This window comes from Amblyraja radiata, chromosome 2 (assembly GCF_010909765.2).
Source record: "Amblyraja radiata isolate CabotCenter1 chromosome 2, sAmbRad1.1.pri, whole genome shotgun sequence".
NCBI lineage: Eukaryota > Metazoa > Chordata > Chondrichthyes > Rajiformes > Rajidae > Amblyraja > Amblyraja radiata.
Window position 1 is genome coordinate 83600124 of NC_045957.1, and position 25974 is coordinate 83626097.

General features: G+C 44.7%; 1 protein-coding gene across 1 annotated transcript in view; it reads left to right on the forward strand.

The window, feature by feature from the left end:
* The first annotated feature begins 793 nt into the window (after window positions 1-793).
* The window catches only part of slc6a19 (solute carrier family 6 member 19), a 43699-nt gene continuing 18518 nt past the window's right edge, over window positions 794-25974 (forward strand). Inside the window, exon 1 of the mRNA XM_033039624.1 lies at window positions 794-1010. Coding sequence (XP_032895515.1) covers window positions 794-1010 — 217 coding nt within the window. The remainder of the gene's footprint in view (window positions 1011-25974) is intronic.

Sequence of the window (25974 nt, forward strand, 5' to 3'; positions counted from 1 at the left end):
TCCATCTGGCTGTGGGTCTGAAGGTACATTTGGATCAGACATGTGAGACAGGCAGATTTGATTCCTTAAAAATATATCAATAAACTAGAATGTGTTACTATGACAACTTGTTGGTGTTGTGGTCAATGTTGAAGTGACTTGCTTTCTATTTTAACTTGTTTAGGTGAACAAGTATGACTTTCACAGCTCCTGCAATCGAATTTGAAGTCATATCTCCAAATTATTAGTCCAGACCGCTGGAATACTCATCAAATAACATAATCTACTCTCTCTCTATTAAGCTATGATGTTCTACTGTTCAAAAACCCACTGAGGTATAAGCTTACTAAAATAATCAGTTGTTTACAATGATTCCTACTTCCTATTTACTTATTGTGTTTTGTGAAATGTCTGATCTGCTGATACAACTTAAATAAGAATGTGCTGATTATTATACTGCTTGCTGTAAAAGAAATGGGCGATAAATATTAAATCAAGGAGGTGATCAAGATGATTTCCAACCTTTATTTCACAGAAACAAATAAATTTAAATTGAGAAGTCTTCTGATACAAAACCTGCAATTGTATCTCAAAACTGTAATCTTCCAGGTGATAAAATGCATTAATAATTATCAGATTATACTGGGATGGTTGAAGATTCTGCTAACACATCAATTTGCAGCAAATAGACCTACAGATGATGGTGCTAAAGGTTCAGTATAAAAGCACATAGTTCGCAAGAGCACCTTCCAATTTGTTCAGACCCCTTCTGCTTTCCTGCTGCCAGTGTGAGACAGCTTGTCTCAAAACCATAATGCCAAGGTTCAGATTCCCAAAACTCGCTCTGCCGAATCCCGGCTTGGAAGATAGAATTCCTTCCTATGAAGAGCTTGAGAGGAGAGAAATTGAAGAGGTGGATGATCGACCCAAATGGGACAACAAAGCTCAGTACTTGCTGACTTGTGTTGGTTTTTGTGTGGGATTAGGAAACGTGTGGCGTTTCCCCTATCTCTGTCAAAGCCATGGAGGAGGTATGTAATTCAATAGCAATCAGATAATAATTATATAAAGAAATATGGTTTACTATTATTTATTCTGCAATAGTTTCTGTAAATGTGTATTTCTTCTATGGTAATTTGAGTACAGTGTGATATTTATCTTAATGAACAGAAAGAATATGATAACAAATGTAAACTAGAGCAAATGTTGTAAGAAATATGAAGAACAATAACTTGTCTGAGAAAAAACATGCTTCTTAATTGGAGTTTATTAATAATAGCATTAAAACCTGGTAGCCTGTGGAATTTAAAAATATATTTAGAATTCAATGGAAATTCAATTAGGTAGAAGGAAAATATCCTTTTGGATTACAATGGTTACAATGGTTGAAATAATTTTAAGGAGTTCCACATAATCTGATTATTTCAAATTGAAAATGTCACTTACTCTACTTCAGTGTTTAAATATTGCCACAGCCAGCCTGATACATTGTAAAGCGCAATGTCTTTACAAATAGAGAATTTATCTGTTAGCATTTTTGCATTCTGCTTTCTGATTCTTAAAGATATTTAACTTTCAAAATTAAAAAATACTATAGTAAATATGTGTGGAGAAGGCAGGAGAATGGGGTTGAGAGGGAAAGATCTGTCATGATTGAATGGTGGAGGCAACTTGATGGGCCGAATGGCCTAAATATGCTCCTATAACTTGTGAACTTATGATAAAACAATTGGATCTGGTTCTTCAGCAAACCAATGGTTTTTGTCCGAAATGAAACCTGGAATGTTCTATATATTGATTTAAGGAACAGACAATTATCAGGATACTGTTCTAAATATTTGATTTTCTAATCCCGCAAATTTTTGAAAAATTCTGATAATATGAAGCTTCAATATTTACGCTCTAATTCTTCACCATGTAGCAATCAGAACATTTTAAATTTTGATTCCTAAACATGAAATAGAAGTTAATTTTCTTTTGCGTCCACTGTATGTATCAAGTATTTTTTCGTTGAACTCTGTGGGATTTGGTTTCTTTATGTAACAATGAATTTCAAAAGTGAAGTTCAAAGTGTATGCATTTGCACGGGATCATTGTAGGTTTTACACTGCAGTTTCACGGGGAGTAGCTAATAATTAGAGTATCTCTGTCATCACAGCAGGTGAAAACCTATGTATCTTTGGACTCACAACAGGTTTTAATGATAGTCCCATAATTTAATTGAGTGGGGTTGAAATCGCTTAGGAAAGACACAAAATGCTGGAGTAACTCAGCCGGTCAGGCAACATCTCTCGATTACATGGATAGGTAACGTTTCAGGTCGGCACCTTTCCTTGAGACGGGGTATGTGGCTACTCAGCTTTTTCCCAGCCATACATTGCACATCTAGTGTAGACCCTTGATTTTGAACAGGGTCACTGAACCTCATAAAAAAACATAATGCTGCTTTTCCTATTAATTAATGTTTTAACTATTTTACACAAGGTAAAGTTATTTTAAATACATTTATTTACTTTATTTTCAGTTTTTGGAATTATTCAGGTGTATTTCTACTGGGCAGATTTATTGCACTGCATGTTGTGTTGCTGCCTCAACCTGCAGGGACATGGGTATGATTCTGACCTCCTGCACTGACTGGATGGAGTTTATATTTTCTCTCTGTGACTGTCACTGTAACAATTTGACTCAATGCTCCATTTGCATATTGCATACCCATATCAGGAAATATTCATAATTCATCGCATTCACTGTGTATATGGATTGTCAATTGAATGGAGCAAATCACCTCTTTTGAATACAATTTGCTATTATTTCACAATGCAGTTTTAGTGCTCTATTAGAAGAATTCAGATCTTATTAAAATAAAAGGAATTGTTCAATAACGCTGTGCTTCACATAATTCGTTATTTTTTCTTAACAACTCATTTCAATGCAGAGATTTACTCTCTCCTCTCCCTCTTTTAAAGGCATGGTTTCATGCTGGGACATGGATCCAGATTTAGCAGCCATCATCTTTGCCACAATGATCTCTGCATTAGAGTGCAGTAGCTGCACGGAGAGGTTGGGCAGACTTGGATTGTTTTCTCTGGAATGCCAGAGGTTGAGGGGGCACGAGGTTGAAGTATATCAAATGATGAGAGACATAGATAGGGTGGACAGTCTGAACCTTTTTCTCAGGATGGAAATATCAAATAATGGAGGGTATCACTTTAAGGTGAGCGGGTCAAAGTTTAGAGCAGATGTGCAGGCAAGCGTTTTACACAGATGGTGGGGGGTGCCTGGAATGCACTGCCAGTGATGGAGGTGAAGGCAGATACAACAATGGCGTTTAAGATGCTTTTGGATAGACACATAGATATGCAGGGGATGGAGGGATATCAAGCATAGTGGAGCAAACGATCTGTTCCTGTGCAGCACTGTTCCATGTTCCATGTTTTTATCTGCATTCTTTATATGTGAGAATGGCCAACTAAAGTTGGAACATACAACGTAGAATAGTACACACTGGAACAAACCATTTGGCTCACCACGTCTGCTCCAAACATGGTGCCAAATTAATCTAAACCCATCTGCCTGCAATTGGTCTCTATCCTTCAATTTCCTGCCTATTCAATGTACCAAATTCCACATAATCATCACTATTGTGTCTGCTTCCACCACTTCCCCAGGTAGCATATTCGCTGCGCCTAGTCACGTTTGACAATAAAGTATTCCATTCCATATTCTCAACACCTACAATACTCTGTGTAAAAGAACACTGTCTTGTAATTCTCTTCAGGACAATCTAAACTTCCTGCAATTTGCAACAGTACAACACATGCCTGTGGTCTTCCGTCACCGTGCTGACCCTTACCTGCGCTCCAGCCACCCGTGCGCTGTGACCATTGAATCCACCGATCCCAACCTCTCCTCCAGCCGCCAGCAGGCCTGGGCTGTCAACTCACCTGGATTCCAAGACCAGCTCTGGACCGTGTCTGAAGAAGGGTCTCGACCCAAAACATCACATATCCATGTTCTCCAGTGATGTTGCCTGACCTGCTGAGTTACTCCTTTGCGGCCTTTTGTGTATTAACCAGCAACTGCAGTTGTTTGTTTCTACTATTTATACAATGATAATACCTTACCCGGTTATAGCAGACAATCGGCAATAATGGACACAATTATGGTCCGTTATAACGAGAGTTTACTGTAGGGAGAAATGAACAACAATGTTTCAGGCAATGATTCAGAGAGTATAGATTGTTGACAGCTTCAAGTTCCCAGGAGTAAATATCATCAGCAATTTGTTCTGGACCAGCCATATGAATCAATGGCCAAGAAAGCACACCAATGCTTTTACTTCCTTAGAAAGCTTAAGAAATTCAGCATGTCAATAGACAATAGACAATAGGTGCAGGAGTAGGTCATTCGGCCCTTCGGGCCAGCACTGCCATTCACTGTGATCATGGCGGATCATCCACAATCAGTACCCCGTTCCTGCCTTCTCCCCATATCGCTTGACTCCGCTATTTTTAAGAGCTCTATCTAACTCTCTCTTGAAAGCATCCAGAGAATTGACCTCCGCTGCCTTCTGAGGCAGAGAATTCTACAGATTCACAACTCTCTGGGTGGGAACGTTTTTCCTCATCTCTGTTCTAAATTGCCTACCCCTAATTCTTAATGTGGCCTCTGGTCTGAACTCCCCCAACATCAGGAACATGTTTCCTGCCTCTAGAGTGTCCAATACCTTAATAATCTTATATGTTTCAATAAGAACCCCTCTGATCCTTCTAAATTCCAGAGTATACCTCCAGTCGCTCCATTCTCTCAGCATATGACAGTCCCGCCAATCCCGGAATTAACCTCGTGAACCTACGCTGCACTCCCTCAATAGCAAGAAAGTCCTTCCTCAAATTTGGAGACCAAAACTGCACACAATACTCCAGGTGTGGTCTCACTAGGGCACTGTACAACTGCAGCAGGACCTATTTGCTCAACTCATCTTGTTGAAGGCCAACATGCCATTCACTTTCTTCATTGCCTGCTGTACCTTCTGAACCACCTGAACCTTCTGAATTTTATAGTCGGCAGGGCAGTACTCTGCATATCGCCAACTTGGACAATTTTTACATTTTACAAGCCAATTAATCAATCCAATTAACCTACAAACCTGTACGTCTTTGGAGTGTGGGAGGAAACTGAAGATCTCGGAGAAAGCCCACGCAGGTCACGGGGAGAACGTACAAACTCCATACAGACAGCACCTGTAGTCAGGATCGAACCTGGATCTCTGGCGCTGCATTTTGCTGTAAGGCAGCAACTCTACCGCTGTGCCACCATGACTGCCACCACCGTCAGTGACTGATGAACAAGGTCACCTAGATCTTGTTGCACTTCCAGTTTTCCTAATTTGACAGCCTTCAGATTATAATCTGCCTTCCTGTTCTTGCCACCAAAGTGAATAATCTCACATTTATCCACATCCTTAACAACTCTCACCAACCTCTATAGATGAAAGTAGAAAATATTTTATCGGAATACATCACAGCTTGGTTTGGGAACCGCTCCATCCAGGACAACAAGAAATTACAGAGAATTGTGGATGCAGCCCAGACCATCATGAAAACCATCATGGACTCCATCTACACTTCATACAGCCTCGGCAAGCCCAGCAGCATAATCAAGGATGAGTTTCACCCCGATCACTCCCTTCTCCCATCAGGCTAGAGGTACAGAAGTATGAAAATGCATACCTCCAAATTCTGGGACAGACTTTTTCCCAGCTATTATCAGCCAACTGAACCATCCTATCACCAACAAGAGAGCGGTCCTGACCTACTATCAACCTCAGAGGAGAACCTCAGATTATCTTTGATTGGACTTTACTGGACTTTATCTGCACTAAACATTATTTCCTTTATCCTGTGTCTGTGCACTGTGGATGGCTGGATTGTAATCATGTATAATCTTTCCACTGACTGGGTAGCACGCAACAACAAGCTTTTCATTGTACCTCGGTATACGTGACAATAAACTAAACTAAGCCAAACAACTAAACTAAACTAAACTAAATTAATCTAAACTATACTACACTATACTATACTATACTATATTATACTATAATATACTATACTATACCATACCATACTATACCATACCAAAACAAACTACAGAGGTTTGTCAGACTGATTCCTGGTAATGTGGGAGATACAACATGTTGAGAGATTAGACAACTAATCCTATATTAATTTCATCGAATTCTAATAGAGATTAACAATCTGGATACAACAGAATGTGTCCTCTGGATGTGTAGAACTATGTCACAATCTCCCAGAGAAGGCTGTGGGTCCAAGTCATTGAATATATTTAAGTTTGAGACAAATGCGTATCGAGAAAGGAATAAAGAGATATGAAGAGAGTTTAGGAATATGAAGATAAAGGCTCTGGCCTGATTACATTGAATAACTGATGAAGAGAAGGACTGGATGGCTTATTTGTCCTTATTTTGCTGTCATTCCCTGCTGACAAATATGGGTATACGCACATTGGATAGGGGAAAGCTAGGAACTGATTAAGAATTTTACTAATCAACTTAAGAAGATGGAGAATAGTGTGATCAGGGAGAGGACTGGTAATATTCTGTGGCACATTGATATCACAAAGGAGGAGGTGTCATTTGAAAAGCATTAAGGTTGATATATCGCTGGGGACTGATGGAATCTATCCCAAGTTAGTGATGGAGGCAAGAGAGGAGATTGCTGGGGCCTTAATAGCTGGTGTCTTTGTATGCTTTATGGTAATGTTCGAAGCTCCAAAATAGTGAAGAATTGCTCATGATGTTCCTTTGTTTAAGATGGACAATAGGAATAATCGAGCAAATTATGCCAGAAATGATTGGAGAAGATTCCTGCAGAGAGATTTTACTTACATTTGAAAATGCATGGACTTATTAAGAATAGCCAGAACAGCTTCTGTGTGGGAGGTCATGTCTTCTGAACTAGATTGAGTTTTTTGAGGAGGTGACAAAGGTGATTGATGATGGGAGGGCATTGGATGCTGCCTACATGGACTTCAGTAGAGTATTCAGTGACTTGGTAGATTGGATTCAAAATTCTAAGCCAGAGAAGCCAGAAGATAGTAATGGAGGGATGGTGATCTGACTGGAGGTCTGGACCAATGGTCTAAATCAAGGATCAGTGCTGGCATACATGACACAATATATGATTGTCTCCATGTTCAGAGTTGCAGAAGATGGCTAAAGTCCTCAATGAATATTTCTACCCTATATTTACCATGGATAAAATCATGAAGACAAGGGAACTTGGCAAAGTTAATGGCAATGTCTTGAGGATTATGTATTAGCATCAAGGAGGTGCTGAATGTCCTAGGATGTATGAAGGCAGATAAATCGCCAGGCCTGGTCAGATATATGCAATTACATCGTGGGAAGCTGGAGAAAAGCAGGAGCCTAGCTGAGAAAAATGAATCATCATTAGAAACAGGTGATGGGCCTGAAGACTGGAGGGTGGCTAATTTTGTGCCTCCATTTAAGAAAGGCTGCAAAGAAATTTCTGATAGGGGGAGCTCTCCTAAAGTCTATAATCCCACTGTTTTACGAGCATTGAGCTCCAGGTTGTTGCGATGGCACCAGGACGCCAGCTGTGTCACTTCCTGTCTGTAGGCAGATTCCTCCCCATCCTGGATCAGTCCAATCAGGGTTGTGTCGTCCTCAAACCTGAGAAGCTTGACAGAGGAGTCTGTGGAGGTGCAGTCGTTGGTGTAGAGAGAGTAAAGGAGAGGGGAGAGTACGCAGCCTTGTGGTGCTCCTATGCTGAGGGTCAGCAGGTCAGAAATGTGCTTTCCCAGCCTCACATGCTGCTTCCTGTCTATCAGGTAGTTGGTGATCCACTGACAGAGGGGTTCAGGCAAAGTCAACCGGGAGTGTTTGGAGTGTAGTAGCTCTGGCACAATGGTGTTGAATGCAGAGCTAAAATCCACAAACAAAATCCTTGCATAGGTCCCCTGGTGGTCTAGGGCTTTAAGCCTTGGAGTGCAGGAGACTGAGGGGTGATCTAATAACCATAGAATCATAGAACTATGCAGCACAGAAAGAGGCCCTTCAGCCCATCTTGTCCATGCAAACCCTTTCCTTTCCATATGTCTATCCAAATGTCATCCAAAGTTGCAATGGTATCCGCTTCTATCGCTTCTTCTGGCAGCTCATTCCAGATACAAACTATGCTCTGTAAGAGAAAGTTGCTTCATATATCCCTCTTAATTCTCTTCCCTTTTACCTAAATCCTAAGCCCTCCAGCTTTAAATGCTCAACTGTGAGAAATACAATGAGCATTCACTTTCTCCATGCTCCTCGTGACCTACAATAACACAATAACGTCACCCTGCAATCTCCTATACTCCTATGCTTCACAGTATTTCCAACCCGTCCCTATAACTCAAGCCTGCAAACTCCAGAGTCATCCTGGTGAATACCTTCTGCACCCTTTCCAACTTATAGCTGGGTGACCAGAGCTGAACATAATACGCCAAGTGTGGTCTTATTACTACTTGTACAACTGCATCAAGATGTCCCAACATTTGTACTCAAATTCCTTTCCAATGAAGGCAGCATGCCAAAGGCCTTGTTTACCACATCTGACTTGTCTCTTTCCAGGAACCATGCACCTTTACTCACAGATCTCTCTGTTTGCAACTCTCTCCAGGATTCGACCATTTCTGTTTAAGTCTTGCTCTGGTTTGCAGATGGCTTTCGGCACATTGGGCTTCATCAGTCAGAGTATTGAGTAAAGAAGTTTGAAGGTTATGTTACAGTTATTGGACATTGGTGAGGCCACATACTGTATGTTGTGTTCAGTTTTGGTCACCATGCTACAGGAAAGATGTTGTCAAGCTTGACAGTGTTCAGAGAAGATTTATCATAATGTTGCCAGGACTCGAGGGACTGAGTAATATGGAGAGGTTGAGCAGGCTAGGGGTTTATTCCTTGGAGTGCAGGCGGATGCAGGATGATCTTTTAGAGGGATGATCTTATAGAGATATACAAGATCATGAGAGGAATAGATAGGGTAAATGCACACTTTTGCCCTGAGTAGGGGAATTGAGAACTGGAGGACATAGGCTTAGGGTAACTTTTTTACACAAAGGGTAGTAACTGTGTGACTGTATGACTCTATGATTCTAAAAGAACATAAATATAATGGTGCACAATGGTGCAGCAATAGAGTTGCTGCCTTACAGAGCAAGAGACTTAGGTTTAAGTGTTCAAGAAGGAACTGCAGATGCTGGAAGATCGAAGGTACACAAAAATGCTGGAGAAACTCAGCGGGTGCAGCAGCATCTACGGAGCGAAGGAAATAGGCGACGTTTCGGGCCGAAACCCTTCTTCAGACAGGTATTAAACCAGACTTAGGTTTAATACTGGCTACAGGTGCTTGTCTGCATGGAGTTTGTACGGTCTACCTGTGACCTGCATGGGTATTCTCTGAGATATCCGATTTCCTCCCACACTCCAAAGACATACAGGTTTGTAGGCTAATTGGCTTGGTATATTGTCCCTAGTGTGTGTAGGATAGTGTTAGTGTGCGGGGATCGCTGGTCGGTGTGGACTTGGTGGGCCGAAAAGGTCTGTTTCAGTACTGTATCTCTAAACTAGACTAAGCTAAACTAAAGGAAACAGGGGAAATAATAAGCACTTTCAACAAAATTTGTCTTTGAATGAACAGCACATTTTAATTTAATACGTGTTCAGGTAAGAGGTGTTTAAACTGAACACCTATGGGCAACCTCTCTGAGATAAAGATTCTCAGAGCACCCAACGATTGCTTTGTTCCTGTTTTTACATTGGTACAAATAATAACATTGTACTGAAAGCATTTTTAGTCTGGGCTCATAATTTACTCTTGAGGTTAAAAACAAACAGACATGTTTCAAAGAATTAAAATGTAAGTCATCTCTGTGAAGAGGAGCTAATGTCAGTGGGCAGATTGTAAAATGCTACTCAAATCTGAATGTGCTGAACATTAAGAGAAATCTATGCAGCATTTTAGACATGCATGGTGTTTGTTTATGCATGTGTGTGCCTGAGCGTATATGTTTGTGTGTTGAGAAGCAAGATGCTTTTAAAAAATATTTTTGGGGAATTGTGAGTTCTGTTAACTTAGGATTAGTTGCTGATGTTCAAGATACATAAAGCATTAAGGAAACAAACATTGCTTAGGTTCCTGAAAGCAGAATCCAGTGGTTACATGTGTTAAGCTTAATAGTTCTTTTATTTGTATTTCCAGACATTTTAATGATTGATTTAAAAACAAAATTACCTTAAAGAGAGCTCATTTTATGAATAACTAGTCGGTATCATATCCTTTCTAGTTTTCCCCTTTTCCTCCAGATATGCCACACTCAGATTAGATTTTAAAACCATAACTGATATTTTGGAGAGGTATTTGTTTTATGGAGTATTTGGCAGTAAATTATTAACTCACCTAATCATAAAACTGTTCCAAGCAACATTATATAATGTACAGCTGCTCTGCAAACAGCTCCCACCTGTCTAAATATTGCCATAAGTGCAATTTTAAGTAATTTCAGGAAAGTAGCATTTTAGATAATGTGCTTTTTACATACACTGCAATAGGTGATAAACTTAGGAACCAATAATTCTCACAAATTGTAACAAAACATACAGAGTCCCCCTTGTCCTCACCTTTCATCTCATCAGCTGTTTTCGCCATTTTTACCACCTCCAACGGGATCCCACCACTAGTCACATCTCCACCCCTTTCTGCTTTCTGCAGAGATCCTTCCCTCTGCTACTCCCTGGTTAACTTGTCCCTTCCCACCCAAACTACCCCTTCCCCAGGTACCTTCCCATGCAACAGCAGAAGATGCAAAACCTGTCCCTATATCTCCTCCCACAACTCCATCTAAGGACCCTGACTGTCTTATCAGATGAGGCAGAGGTTCACTTACACCTTGTCCAACATCATTTACTGTTTCCGCTGTTCCAGGTGTGGGCTCCTATATATCGTTGATCCTTTCGCTGAACACCTCCGTTCAGTCTACCTAAACCCACCTGATCTCCCGGTTGCTAAACAGTTTAATTCCCCCTCCCATTCCCACATTGACCTTTCTGTCCTGTCACTCCACTGTCAGTGAGCCCCAGTGCTATGAATATTAACCTCTAACTTCAAGTTTCTCTAACTTCAACCCCTACCTTTCTCTCTCTCTCTTCATCCCTCCCTCTTCCTAGTTCTCCTACCAGTCTGACTGTCCTGATTAAATTTTATCTCTGTATGCTTCATTATCACCTTCTCCACGATACAATGATCTGTTCTGCATTTTCCTTGAACTGCATCCCCTTTGATGTCTCATTTTCACACCTTACTCTTCCTTATCTCTTGTTTAAGAAGTAACTTAAGAAGACGATGCTGGAAAATCGAAGGTAGACAAAAATGCTGGAGAAACTCAGCGGGTGCGGCAGCATCTATGGAGCGAAGGAAATAAGCAACGGGTCAAGACCCTTCTTGAGACTGATGCAAGGGGCGGGGGGGCGGACTTCGGCATCACACACACACACTGACCACCCCCCCCCCCCCCACACACACACACACACACACTAACCCCCCCCCACACACACACACTAACCCCCCCCCCCACACACACACACACTAACCCCCCCACACACACACACACACACACTAACCCCCCCCCACACACACACATACACACTAACCCCCCCACACACACACACTAACCACCCCACCCCCCCCCCACACACACACACACTAACCACACACACACACACACACACACACACACTAACCCCCAGGCGCCGTTTGCCGCCAGGCGCCGTTTCTTCGAGTAGATGTAATCGAACACATACAAATAAACACACACACACACACACTAACCCCCAGGCGCCAGGCGCCGTTTCTTCAAGTAGATGTAATCGAACACATACAAATAAACACACACACACACACACACACACATCCAAGATCAGTGTTATAGTTATAAAGATAAGATTGTGCCTTGTTGTTAGAAAGAATTTCGGAACATTTTTAACCCAGGATGTGAGATAGGTCTTAAAACAATTTTCTGTGTTGTTGGCTGTGCTCTTAGAAAGAATGAACACAAAGGCTGTTTAATCTTCCACCTGAAGATAGACCCAAAATGCTGGAGTAACTCAGCAGGACAGGCAGCATCTCTGGAGAGAAGGAATGGGTGACGTTTCGGGTTGAGACCTTTCTTCAGATTCTTTTTCTCCAGAGATGCTGCCCGACCCACTGATTTATTCCATCATTTTGTGTCTACCTTCGGTGTAAACCAGCATCTGCAGTTCTTTCCTGCACTAATCTTCCATGTGATGCAAGTACTGCCTGGGACATTAACCAAGAGATTTCTATCAGTTCCTTATCCAAGCGACTTGCATTGAGTAACTTGCATAGCTCATTAAAGCAGTGATGGCTTGTTCAGGTCAATGTGAACCTTGACACTACCATTTTATTGTTATTTTTAGAGGCATTTATGATGTAAAGGAGCAGTAGGACAAGGTCAAGGCAAGTGCTGATGTTATGAAAAAGAATAGTAAGATTAAACGAGAACTTACCAGTTTGAAGTTTGATCTGTATTTTATGAGGAGTTACGATGAGGGATTACGTGAAGAACCCCGCCAGGCGCATGCGTGTCATTCTTCAAAGCAGCGGTGTGGAATCACAGATAACTGTAATGACTAAACATAGTAAGATTAGAGAAGAGGTACCAGTTAAGTATATGATCTGGGTGGGAGCAGAGGGCACGTAATCCTTCATCGTAACTCCTCATAAAATACAGATCAAACTTCAAACTGGTAAATTCTCGTTTAATCTTACTATTTTACTTCGGAGTCACGTGAGTGACTACGTGAAGATTTTAAAGCTCTGTGATTTCATGCCATGGAACGAGTCCATGCATCACGTCTGCCTTGACTGTTGGGAGGATTGTGTTAACATAATTTGGACATGAATTCGACATTGAAATCATAAAATTTTTAACACAAGTTTATAACCCCTTTATATGGGTTTAAATTAATTTACAGAACTTAAATTGTTTCTGCAAATGTTCCAGGTTTCAATACTGGTTTTACAAATAATTGGAATGTTTTTCCCCTCCAGACCATCCTGCTGCCTTGAGGATTTGGTCCATTGGTACATCCAACTGTATCGCTGCCGATGTAGCTGCAGCCCTGGTGGAAAGAGATTTTTAAAATTTTAGTATCCACCCCAGCCTGTGTTTAGCAACTGTTTCAGCCATCTTGAGATGGTCTGGACCGTCACTCTTGGTGTGGTTGCTAGTGGCTGATAAAAAATGTGCCTTTTCATTGCCTCTTAGGATATTCGTTTTCTCCATGTATAACGACAGATGTTTTATTATACACAGACGGTCATCTGTTGGGTATGACCTAATTGTATATAGAGGCCTGCTGATCCCTTTTTCTGTTCTGCTTACTATCTCATAAATATGAAATGTAATATTTTCCGTTGAGAAAGTCATGTTGTCCAGTCTTGTTTTGCAGTGACTGTATCCTCTGTGTCGTGACCAATACCATTAGCATGACCATTTTAATGTCAGTCTGTGTAAAGACAGAACTGTTGCTGGAGACCACTCCTGAGCATCTTCAGGATTATACTCACATCCCATATATGGGAGTATCTGGTACACCTCATAGGCTTTGTACCAGTGGGTCAGTCCCAACAGTGTAATGGTCTGTCCCCTGCCATAGGTAAGTCGATAGGGCACTTCTGGCACAGTTGATGGCACTGTAACTGAGCCCCTCATCGTAGTGGAGGCCTGCCAGATATTCCGGAACAGATGGGATGTTCATGTCTCTGATTCCATGTTTGATACCACTGGGAACCATGGTTGTGTGGGCCAATCGGGTACTACCAATTCCAGATGCAGAGTCTGTTGTATTTCCTTAATACCCGACTGATGAGGCAGGAAAGGAGGGAATGCGTAAATAAACAATTTCCCCTCCCCTCCAATGCAGCGAAAATGCATCTGTCGCCGCTGCCCCAGGGTCTGGTTCCTGTGTAACATAACTTGATAACTGGGACCTGGTGTCTGCCACTGAATTTAGTCTTTCTGGTAGATAAGTGGTTGATATCCAAATATCTTTCTGGAGACACCATTGCCAATTTGTATGGCCAGATTGTCACATGATGTCGATTTGTTTCCACCCTGTGGTTAATGTATGCTACCAAGGTGGTATTGGTATTGGTGGCTCCGCACCAATTGTACTGGCATCAGTTTGTAGTACCATGGAAAAGGTTACTGACAATGCTTGGATAGGAACAAGGCTAGAGTTATCTATCCACCATTTTAGTTCCATTTTAGCCTGATTGGTAGTTTCACAGATCTGTCAAAGTGACCTGCATAATTTAGAGTGCTTGTTTTTTGCTCTCTGTATGTTTTGGTAATGTAGAGGTCCAAATTGTGTGGCTGGAAAGGCAGCCATCATTATGCCAATTACTTTGGCTACCAATCTGATGGATGGTTTGCTGATGTCAGTGAGGGTTTTATAAGCCTCTATAAAATCTGTAGCCTTTCCCTTAGGCAGAGTCACCGACATGTGAACTGAGTCAATGGTGAAACCCCAGCTAGTCCATAGTAGTGGAAGACGTTAGTTTAGATTTAACTGGATGAAATCCCAGTTCCCCAAATAACTTTTTTGTGGCTGTTAGTTTGTTTGGCCAATTCCAAAGTTTTTGCACATAATGATAATGTCATCTAAATATGCCATGACCATGTGTATACGTTTCCATAGAAACCCTTGGGCTGGTTTCAAATTTTTTTGTGAACAGCCTGGGCTGATGATAACCCATTTGGCAGTGCTTTATACTGCTAGAGTTGTCCCATCCAGTTGAATTTAAGTAACATCTGTGGTCACCTCGTATAGGCACTGAATAGTAAGCATCTTTTAAAATGATGCTGGCCATTGAAGTAACCTTTGGGATTTAATTGTTAAGCAGTAACAAAGGTATCTATTTTGTTAGATCTATGATGATGCGATGACCATCATCTTTTTGTTTATATCTCGGACACGAATTTTAATGGTTCGTGTTGAGTTTTCTCAATTACACCTTTTATGTAAAGTCGCTTCAGTTCAGCATGCGCTTTTGATTTATTTCATCAGAAAGCACGAACATTCGGTTCAGTATATGTTGAACTGGAGGGCTGTACCTGTGTATAAACTCTATTGTATATCCCTGGATACTGCTTAAGATGTAGATATCGGTTGTTATCATGCTCCATGCATTCAGAAGAGAATGTTACCTCCACCCAATCTCCGTGCCCACTGTTTGTAGGGAACCAGACCCACCTACCTCCATAGTTAGCAGTGGCAGGTTTACCTTTTTGTAGGTTCTTCGCTGTTGTAGCGCTGGGGTCTGGATTAACGGCTGGTTTGCGTTGGAGGTCCCGCATCTTCCGAGAAGGCCGGTCTGGGCCATGGCCTAAAAGACTCACGTTTTTGAGTACCGGTCCTTCGAGCTTTCACCAGTTTTGCTGGTGGGTGCGTGGGGGTGCTAGGTTCCAGTAGGTTCTCTTGTTCCTGCACCCCTTGCACACTTTCTTCTGCGGACCCCTCTTCCAGGTCAGCCCAGAACTGACCCGCAGTGCTTCCTTCTGATGAGGTAGAAGCACTGTGCAGCCCTTAAAGAGGTACTGCTGTGGGTTATCATAGGGCCCACAGTGACCCGACTCTGTCACTGTCACGTTGGAGGAAAGCTCCATACACCGCTTCTTCCTGCTCTCGGGCGCTGGCCGCCGGCGGTGATTCAAAGTCGGACTCCTCTGAGTCCACGACCTTGTTTGTTTTGTGTCTAGCCTTTCCGCCCGGCTGCGTGGATCTGGCCGGTGTGGAGGCGACATTGGGCACAGCTGATCCCACTATGGGTGATCCAAGTGCCACTGGCTGCTGCTGGCTGCCCGCTGCTCCACGGTCCTCCTTCTCCAGCTTTGTCCTTACTGTCCTTCCGTGGAGTGGATATGGCCGGTGTGGAGGACATCTGGCACAGCTGATTCCATCTAGCCCACCAGCTTTGTCGCAGCCCGTTGTTTCTGCACCTGCAATCAGCATAGAAATGCAAAAAAGACCGCAGCTCTTACCTGCAGGTCCAAGTTTAAATGGTTGCTACGGGTGAGCGTCATTCTACCCCGTCTGCTGCCGTTAATGACTGGTCAAGTCAACGGCCCCATTTGAATGGTCTCCCGCCTGGCCGTGGTGTTCTGGCCGGCGCGGGACCAAAAGTCGGCACTGCTCACCTTATAATGGGAGACAAACGTGCCTTTGGCTGCTGCTGCCGGCTGCCTGCGACTCAGCTGTCTTCCCCAGCCAGCTTCACTAGCAGCACTGTGGACACTCCTTTGTCCAGCTTCCCCTCCTGTACAGACCTAGCGCGGGGAAAACATTAGTTTTGCTCCCTCTCCCGCCCGGCCCGGTGCGGGAGCGAGTCGGGAGCGAGAGTCGGGCACAGCTATTCCCATTACGGGAGCCGACTCCGGCCGCAGCTGTTGTCCCCTGTTGCGCTTACTCCACCTGGCTTAGCCACGGCAGGAGCGCAATCTCCTTTTGTCCCCTAATTTTAAAAAAGGGGACAGAGCACAAATACAACCCACTGTCTTTGTGGGTTGTTGGCTCCCATTTCCTCCACCCGTTTGGGGTGAAGTTTGGCACTCCCTCCCGTTATGGGAGATGGTGGTGCCGACGTCCGTTGTTGGCTGCCTGTTGCTTTTCAGCGGCAGCTCGGCAGCCTTCCTGCAATGAAGAAAAAGGTAAGGAAATCTCTTACCTGTGTTGCTGGTTCTCAACCTGCCGTTTCGGGAGGAACGTCCTTCCTCCCGCTGTGATTTCCGCAGCTCCACGGCTGTTGTCCGAGTTTGTCGGACTGACGGCTCCGGACTCGGAGCTGAAGACGCACGGACTCTCGCTAACTGGCCGTTGCTGGCTGCCTGCTGCTTGCAGACTCCTCCCCCGCCAGCTTTCAACAGCCTTCTGTAGAAAAAAAGGTAAGTATGGAACGAAGTTCCCTTACCTTACTGTTGCAGGTTCGAAATCCTGCCGTTCGGGAGGAACGTCCTTCCTCCCGACAATGACGAGTTGCAATGCGTGTAGCGCAATGGCACACATGCGCCTGGCGGGCTTCTTCACGTAGTCACTCACGTGACTCCGAAGTAAAATTCACCGTTGAGCCACTAACTTTTGAATTGTACAGAAAAATAGAGTGAGAGAGGGCAGATTAGGGAGACAGAGGAGTGGGAATAAGAAGGTTTTAAGACCACATCGTCCCCTTGAATTTTGCCCCTTGAATTTTGCAGCAGCCTAATCAAGTCCTGAGTTGGGTGTCACAATTGAATTGAATTGAATTGAATTGAATCCTTTATTTGTCATTCAGACCTTTCGGTCTGAACGAAATGCTGTTGCCTGCAGCCATACATGTAATAATAACAAAACACAATAAACACAAATTAACATCCACCACAGTGAGTTCACCAAACACCTCCTCACTGTGATGGAGGCAAATGTCTTAGAGTTACTGTCTCTTCCCTCCTCTTCACCCTCTGCGCCGAGGCGATACCCCACCGGGCGATGGCATCAGTCCCGCGGTTCAAGCTCCGCGGCCCGGGGGTGGTCGAAGCTGCCCGCAGCTGTTGCAACGGGTGCTCCGGAAAACAGGCACCAGCCTGTGACCTGCGAGCTCCCGACGTTGTCCTCCACTGGCCCGCGGCCGAGCCCCGGATCCAGGTCGCCGCCGCCAGAACGCCGCCTCAGCCGCCGTAGCACCGTCTCCGCCCCGCACCGGGCCGCCCACAAGGCAGCGTCTCAGCCCCGCACCGGGCTGCCCCCACGAGAGCACCTTCCAGCCGGGAGCCGGTCCGCCCACACGGCAGCGTCTCAGCCCCGCACCGGGCTGCTCACACGGGAGCGCCTTCCAGCCAGTAGCCGTGCCGCTCACACAGGAGTGTCTCAGCTCCGCGCCGTCCGCCCTCACCGGAGCGCCGAGTCGTGCCGCTACCCGGACGTCGCCACAGCTCGAAGACGGCCAGCCTCGCGTTGGTGAGTCCTGGCTGGCTCTACCTCCGGACTCTCGAGGTCGGTCGCAGGTTGGAGGCCGCCAGCTCCGCCATTAGGCCTCAGCGCAGACGGGGGAAGAGAAGGGGGATACGACAAAAAGTCGCATTCCCCTGAAGGGAGAGACAGAAAGCCCTGTTTCACCCCCCCCCCCCCACACACATAACACCACCTAATAACCAAAAAAATTACTAAACTAGACAAAAAAAACAACACAAAAAGTAAAAACAGACAGACTGCAGGCGAGCCGCAGCTGTATCACAGCGCCGCCACTTCCGGAATCAATCCTGGGATGATCTGTGGCTGTGATCAGATTTAGCTTAAGCCAGGTCATGGGTGAGCTGGGGTTATGGTCAGCTTGGAGATGAGTTGAGGCTTTGATGAACTAAGCCATGAGGTCAGAGATGAGCCTGAACTCAGGTCAAACAGGATGAGCTGAAGCAGCGACTAGACTGGTGATGAACTGAGCCTGTGATGGACATTTTGTATGAAGTAAAGCCTACAGGTAACAGTGATCACCTACAATAACAACAATGGCATTCCAGTGATGTCCCTTTAAATTACACATGATTACACCTATTCCTTCGCTCCATAGATGCTGCCTCACCCGCTGAGTTTCTCCAGACTTTTTGTCTACCTTTGATTTTTCCAGCATCTGCAGTTCTTTCTTAAACTGTACTAAGTGATAGTCTATTCCACAAATTAGATGTTCTTTTGTGCAAAGCAGATACACAAGCCCTTTGGAAAATATTGTTAGCTGTCATTTTCTTTCATTCCAGTCATACCCTTATTGTTTGTGCACTCGTATACAGATATAATGTTCACATATGAATACAAAGTAGTTCTTTCAAGATAGCAAAATAATATTTTGAATGTGAAGCCATATCAAAAGGAAATAAGAGTTGTATAAATCTGTTCATTGAGCGACATAGCAGAGTAATCTAGTAACAGGCCATCGACACAAGCCCTTCTGCCCAAATTGTCCATGCCAACCAAGATGCCCCATCTAAGTTAGTCCCACTTGCCCATGTCCATATCTATCAATGTCTAAGAAAAAACACTCATTATTTAAATCAAATGTTTAATTTAACTGGATAATAGCAAACTAAGAAGGGGCTCCATGGATAAAGTCTATCAATCAATCAATCAATGGAGCACTTCAGTGTATTGGTAACCTTTGAGCTGTGAAAGGAGTGTGTGCTTATTACCCATCTTAATGCATGTGCTTTGGATGTTTTAGAAAGGTTTAAAAGAAGACAAGACTTTGCCTTCCATCACAGTGAGGAGGAGATTCACTGTGATGGATGTTTGTGTAAATTGTGTTGGTTGTGTGTCTTGGTTCTTTTCTTGTTGTATGACTGCAGAAACCAAATTTTGTTTGAACTTCATTTGAGGTTCAAATGACAATAAATAAATTGTATAATTGTATAATTTAATGTTTAAAAAAATGACAATGAGCAACCTGGGTGGTGTTTGAGGAATCATAAAGTCATAAAGTATGGAAATAGGCCCCAGAGATGCTGCCTGACCCATTGTGTTACTCCATCACTTTTGTAATCCAGCATCTGCAGTTCCTTGTTTCTACTGATGTGCAGAGAACATGTGTATTGTTTGCCCAGGATCTGTTTGTCTCGGATCAAACTATAATATATGTAGCGAAATGTGAGGTGTTGCATTTTGAGAAGTCTAACATGAGCAGGACCTATACAGTGAATGGTAGGGCTCTGCGGAGTGTTGTAGAACAGATGGATCTAGGAGTGTAGAGCATTGTTCCTTGAAGGTCAACTCACAGGTAGATAGGATGGTCAAAAAGGTTATTGGCACGTTGGCCTTCATCAGTCAGAGTATTGAGTACAGAAGTTTGGAGATCATGTTGCAGTTGTATAAGATGTTGGTGAGTCCGCATTTAGAGTATTGTGTTCAGTTCTGGGCACCGTGTTATAGGGAAGTTGTTGTCAAGCTGGAAAGGGTACAGAGAAGATTTATGCTGCCAGGACTAGAGGTTCTGAACAGTAGGGAGAGATTGGGTAGCCTGGGACAATTCCTTGGAGCGCAGGAGGATGAGGGGTGATCTTATAGAGGTGTATAAAATCATTAGAGGAATAGATTGGGTAGATGCCCAGAGTCTTTTGCCCAGAGTAGGTGAAGCGAGGGCCAGAGGTCATAGGTTTAAGGTGACGGGGAAAAGATTTAATAGGAATTGAGGGGTAACTTTTTCACACAAAAGGTGATGGGTGTATGGAACAATACAATACAATACAATACAATACAATACAATACAATACAATACAATACAATTTATTTGTGTCATTTGAACCTCATTGAGGTTCAAATGAAATTTGGTTTCTGCAGTCATACACACAAGAAAAATAACCAAGACACAACACAATTTACACAAACATCAATCACAGTGAATCTCCTCCTCACTGTGATGGAAGGCAAAGTCTTATCTCTCCCCTGCACTCCTCATTCTCCTCCCAATGTCAGAGTCAAAGCCCCCGGCGGGCGATGGTAAGTGTCCCGTGGCCATTAAAGCCGCACCGGGTGATGCAAGGCCGCGCTACGGGTCTTGGTGTTAGAGCCCCCGGTGGGCGTAACAAGTCCCGCGGCCATTTAAAGCCGCGCTGGGCGATGATGTAAGGCCCCGCTCCAGGTAATTTTCAACCCCGCAACTCGGGCGGGAGAAGCCGCCGTTGCGGAAGCCCCGAAAAGCGGTCTCAGCAGGGACCCGCGGGCTCCCAGTGTCACCGTCCACCAGACCTGCGGTTGGAGCCTCCGAATCTCCAGGTTCGGGTCGCAGCCGCGCGCCACCACAGCTCCTCCTGCTCCGAACTCGGCCAGCTCCGAATGGCGGGTAAGTCCGCAGCTCCGCGACTGGAGCCCCAGGTCGTTCTGATTGGAGGGCGCTCCACGGTGCTAGGCCCCAACGACAACGGAGACCCGACAGGGAAAAGGTCGGGTTCTCCGTGCAGGGGAAAGATTTTAAAAGTTTCCCCCACCCCCCGCTCCCCACACACATACCCAGTTAAAAAAAAAAGCACTTTAAACTACATTCAAACATTCAAACGCGACAACAAATAAAAAAACGACAGACGGACTGCAGAGGCCGCTGCGACGTGAGTCGCGCCGCCCACCCACACAAGTCGCCAGAGGACGTAGTTGAGGCTGGGACCATCCCAACGTTTATGAAACAGTTAGCTAGGTACATGGATAGAACGCGTTTGGAGGGATATTGGCCAAATGTGCGCAGGTGGGACTAGTATAGCTGGGACATGTTGGCTGGTGTGGGCAGGTGGGACTAGTATAGCTGGGACATGTTGGCTGGTGTGGGCAGGTGGGACTAGTATAGCTGGGACATGTTGGCTGGTGTGGGCAGGTGGGACTAGTATAGCTGGGACATGTTGGCTGGTGTGGGCAGGTGGGACTAGTATAGCTGGGACATGTTGGCTGGTGTGGGCAGGTGGGACTAGTATAGCTGGGACATGTTGGCTGGTGTGGGCAGGTGGGACTAGTATAGCTGGGACATGTTGGCTGGTGTGGGCAGGTGGGACTAGTATAGCTGGGACATGTTGGCTGGTGTGGGCAGGTGGGACTAGTATAGCTGGGACATGTTGGCTGGTGTGGGCAGGTGGGACTAGTATAGCTGGGACATGTTGGCTGGTGTGGGCAGGTGGGACTAGTATAGCTGGGACATGTTGGCTGGTGTGGGCAAGTTGGGACAAAGGGCCTGTTTCCACATTGTGACTATAAATGTCAGAATTCCTTTAAATTCCAAGCATACCACATGGTACATTGAAGAAATTAGGGCAACGATCTAATATTAAGAAAGGACAGAATGGGGTTCCTACTTAAAACATTGAAAGAAGTGGTGAGTATGGCTGAAGCATCAAAGATACCAGCAGACTCAGCTATTGGCCTTGGCTGTGGAATAAGTGTAAATGGTCCCAAGGGTAACTAATGGGAAATGGTCCTGAGGGCGGCACGATAGTAGAATTGCTGCCTCATGGCACCAGAGACCCCAGTTCGATCCTGACAATGAGTGCTGTCTGTACAGAGTTTGTACGTTCTCCCCGTGACCTGCATGGGTTTTCTCCAGGAGCTCCAGTTTCCTCCCACACTCCAAAGACGTACAGGTTTGTAGGTTAATTGGCATGGTGAAATTGTAAATTGTCCCTAGTGTGTGTAGGATAGTATAAGCGTGAGTGGATCGCTGGTCGGTGCAGACTCGGTGGGCCAAATGCCTATTTCCACGCTGTATCTCTCTAAGCTAAAAAAATATGGTTCAGATTCTATAGGAGGTCACACATTTGAAAATGAGATGATGTGCTAAAAATGAAAGGTGATATTGTTGCTGCCAGCAATGAGACATTGGTGAGTCTGCTGGTGCCTCGAATCATCAGTTATGAGGACATGGTGATAACTTTGAAGAGATATTATAATCTGATGGCATCAAATATTCTTGAGAACTCAGTTTGGGATCAGTACCATGGACCAGAGAATGGCTGGCATTACATGGTCAGATTAAACATACTGGCATAAAGGTGCAATTTCCAAATTTTTTAGATCACACTTGACGGAATTACTTAGTATGCAGTTGGTAGATGAGAGAACTGAAGAAAAGGCAGTCGATAAAGTGGGCAACTTCAGACGAGCATGTGGAATGTTTGAAAAGAAGGACATAATAGAAACATAGAACATAGGTGCAGGAGGAGCCCATTTGTCCCTTAGAGCCAGCTCCACCATTTAATATGATCATAGCTGATCATCCAAAATCAGTACCCCGTTCCTGTTTTGTCCCCTTGATTCCATTAGTCCTAAGAGCTATATCTAACTCTCTCTTGAAAACATCCAGTGAATTGGCCTCCACGGAGAATTCCACAGACTCACAACTCTCAGGGTGAAAACGTTTTTCCTCATCTCAGTCCTAAATGGCCTACCCCTTATTCTTAAATTGTGACCTCTGGTTCTGCACTCCCCCAACATGGGGAACATTTTCCTGCGTCTAGCCTGTCCAATCCCTTAAGAATTATACATGTAAAATTCTTAATGTTTAAAATGTTTAAAAAACTGGTCAATTTTGTTCAAAGCTCAAATCTGTGTTAATAGTAGCGTCGTCTTCATGGTTGAGCCATGCAGATGTTACAGTTTTATGAGTTCAATGGAAAGCCAGTTGGTCACGTGGGTGCAATAAAACAAGGAGACGGCATGCCATGCAGTGTAAATGGTGGGAGGTCATGCATGGATGTTATTGGAGTCAGTCAAAGTAGCCCCCTGTTGTATTGCCACAGTGCAGAGCACGCTTCGGAGTGCAAGTGCCTCAATGCAACAGTCCAGAAAGACGGTAGTTCTGAATGGCTGAGCAACTTTGCATGCAGTAGAATTGGATTATGAGTAGCTGGAAACTGGAATGTTTAATGTTGTTTGTTACATATCAGAGTATGTAAGGATTTAAGAACTAGGAACATGAGTAGACCATATACTCCAAGCCTGTTCCACCACTGATCAAGAACATGGCTGATCATCTATTTCAGTTCTATTTCCATGAGTTTTCCCCAAATCAGTTGATTCCCTTAACGTCCAGATATCTATTGATCACTGCATTGTGCACTGTTGTGACATCCTCCGACATTTTCGCCACCTCCAACGGGATCCTACCACTGGCCATTGTGTCCGCCTCTTCCTTTCTTTTTCTCCCCCTCCCCCGCCGACATCAGTCTAAAGAAGGGTCTCGACAAAAACATCGCCTACTTCTTCTCTCCATAGATGCTGCTACACCCGCTGAGTTTCTCCAGCATTTTTGTCTACCCTTGGTTTAACACTTCTCAGTTAGAGAGGCGTTATCACTACAACCTGCCTTCAGAGCCCTGCAGAAACCTGCACATTTCAGCATGATCTCCTCTCATTCTTCTCAGCTCTGGGGAATATTGGCTCAGTAAACTGAGGAAGGAAACAAAAATCTTTACATTGATACTGTGACAGGTTATACTGTCCTAGGCCAGAATGTGCACCGGAAATGCCTTCACCACTTCCCACTGAGAGAAAACAAAATAATGGTTGACACAATTGTATGAAGCACCCACCAAGTTTTACAGGAAACATAGAAACATAGAAAATAGGTGCAGGAGTAGGCCATTCGGCCCTTCGAGCCTGCACCGCCATTCAATATGATCATGGCTGATCATCCAACTCGGTATCCTGTACCTGCCCTCTCCATACCCCCTGACCCCTTTAGCCACAAGGGCCACATCTAACTCCCTCTTAAATATAGCCAATGAACTGGCCTCAACTACCTTCTGTGGCAGAGAATTCCAGAGATTCACCACTTTCTGTGTGAAAAATGTTTTTCTCATCTCGGTCCTAAAAGATTTCCCCCTTATCCTTAAACTGTGACCCCTTGTTCTGGACTTCCCCAACATTGGGAACAATCTTCCTGCATCTAGCCTGTCCAACCCCTTAAGATTTTGTAAGTGTAAGAAGGAAGTGTGCTGCCAGCAGAGACTGCTGTGTCTGGTTGCCTGTTACAAGTGTGGGCTGTGTGCACGGGGCTGTGACGGCGTTGTGGCCGCGGCTGAATCCGAGCTCCGCGATCGGGCCGGTTCAAACTCTGCGGCCCGGGGCGGTCGAAGCTGCCGAAGCTGCCACCCACCAGTCCGGCGGACAAAGCTGTTATTGCGGGAGTTCCGAAAAAACAGGTCACCAACCTGGGACCTGCGAGCTCCCGACGATGTCGTCCACTGGGCCCACGGCCGAGCCTCCGAGGCTCCGAAGTCGGGTCGCCGCCGCCACAACGCCGTCACAGCCCCGAAGTCGGCCAGCCTCACGTTGGTAAGTCCTGGCGCTGCCTCCGGAGCCTCGAGGTCGGTCCCAGTTGGAGGCCGCCAGCTCCGCCATTAGGCCTCAGCGCAGACGGAGACGGAGACGGAGACGGGGGATACGACAAGAAAAGGTTGCATCCCCCGAAGGAAGAGACTAAAACAAGTTTCTTCCACCCCCCACACACATATACAACGTAAATAAACTAAAATGAACTAAGACAGGACAAAAAAAAAGAAGAAAAAAAAGAAAAAACAAACGGACTGCAGGCGAGCCGCAGCTGCTATTAACAAATACTAATTAAAGATGGGTTATATTATAAAGGATGAATTTCTGTTGAAACTATTTGGCCATTCGAGCCCTGATGTTGGCAGTGCTTCTACCCTGAACACTGCCGAAACACATTGCAATTTCTGTGCATCTTTGACTGCTTCATTTGTGCTCTGTAATGTAGAAGCCAGTTCCATCCCCCTCCTTCATCTCTTTCGTCTGTTCATCACCAACTATTTTTACTCTGGGCTCCCTATTTTTCTCCCCCCACATCCGTCTCCTTACACCCACCATTCTTCCCTCTGGTTCCATAATTTACTCCCTACCTTACTTCCCTAACAGATCCCACTATTTGCATCTTTTTGCTTTCTCCATTTGCCACCTCCACCCCCACCTGGTACATCTGCCAGTCAACTCTGCCTTCTCTGAAAACATCTATCATTTGCCAGGTCTTGTCCCACACCTTCCCTTCACTTTCTGCCAGCTATCTTCTCCCTACTCCATCAATCTGATGAAGGGTCCTGACACAACATGCTGTCTGTCCATTTCCCTCTACAGATGATAAGCACAAAATGCTGGAGTAACTCAGCGGGACAGGCAGCATCTCTGGAGAGAAGGAATGGGCGACTTTTCAAGAACCTTTCATCAGATTTAGATCTGGGCCTCTGCGCATCCCTCTGCAATTGGAACCTCGACCTCCTCATCTACAGACCACAGTCTGGCCGTATTGGTGGAAATGTGTCATCCTCGATAACAATCAGCATGGGAGCACCTCAAGGTTGCGTGCTCAGCCCTCTGCTGTACTC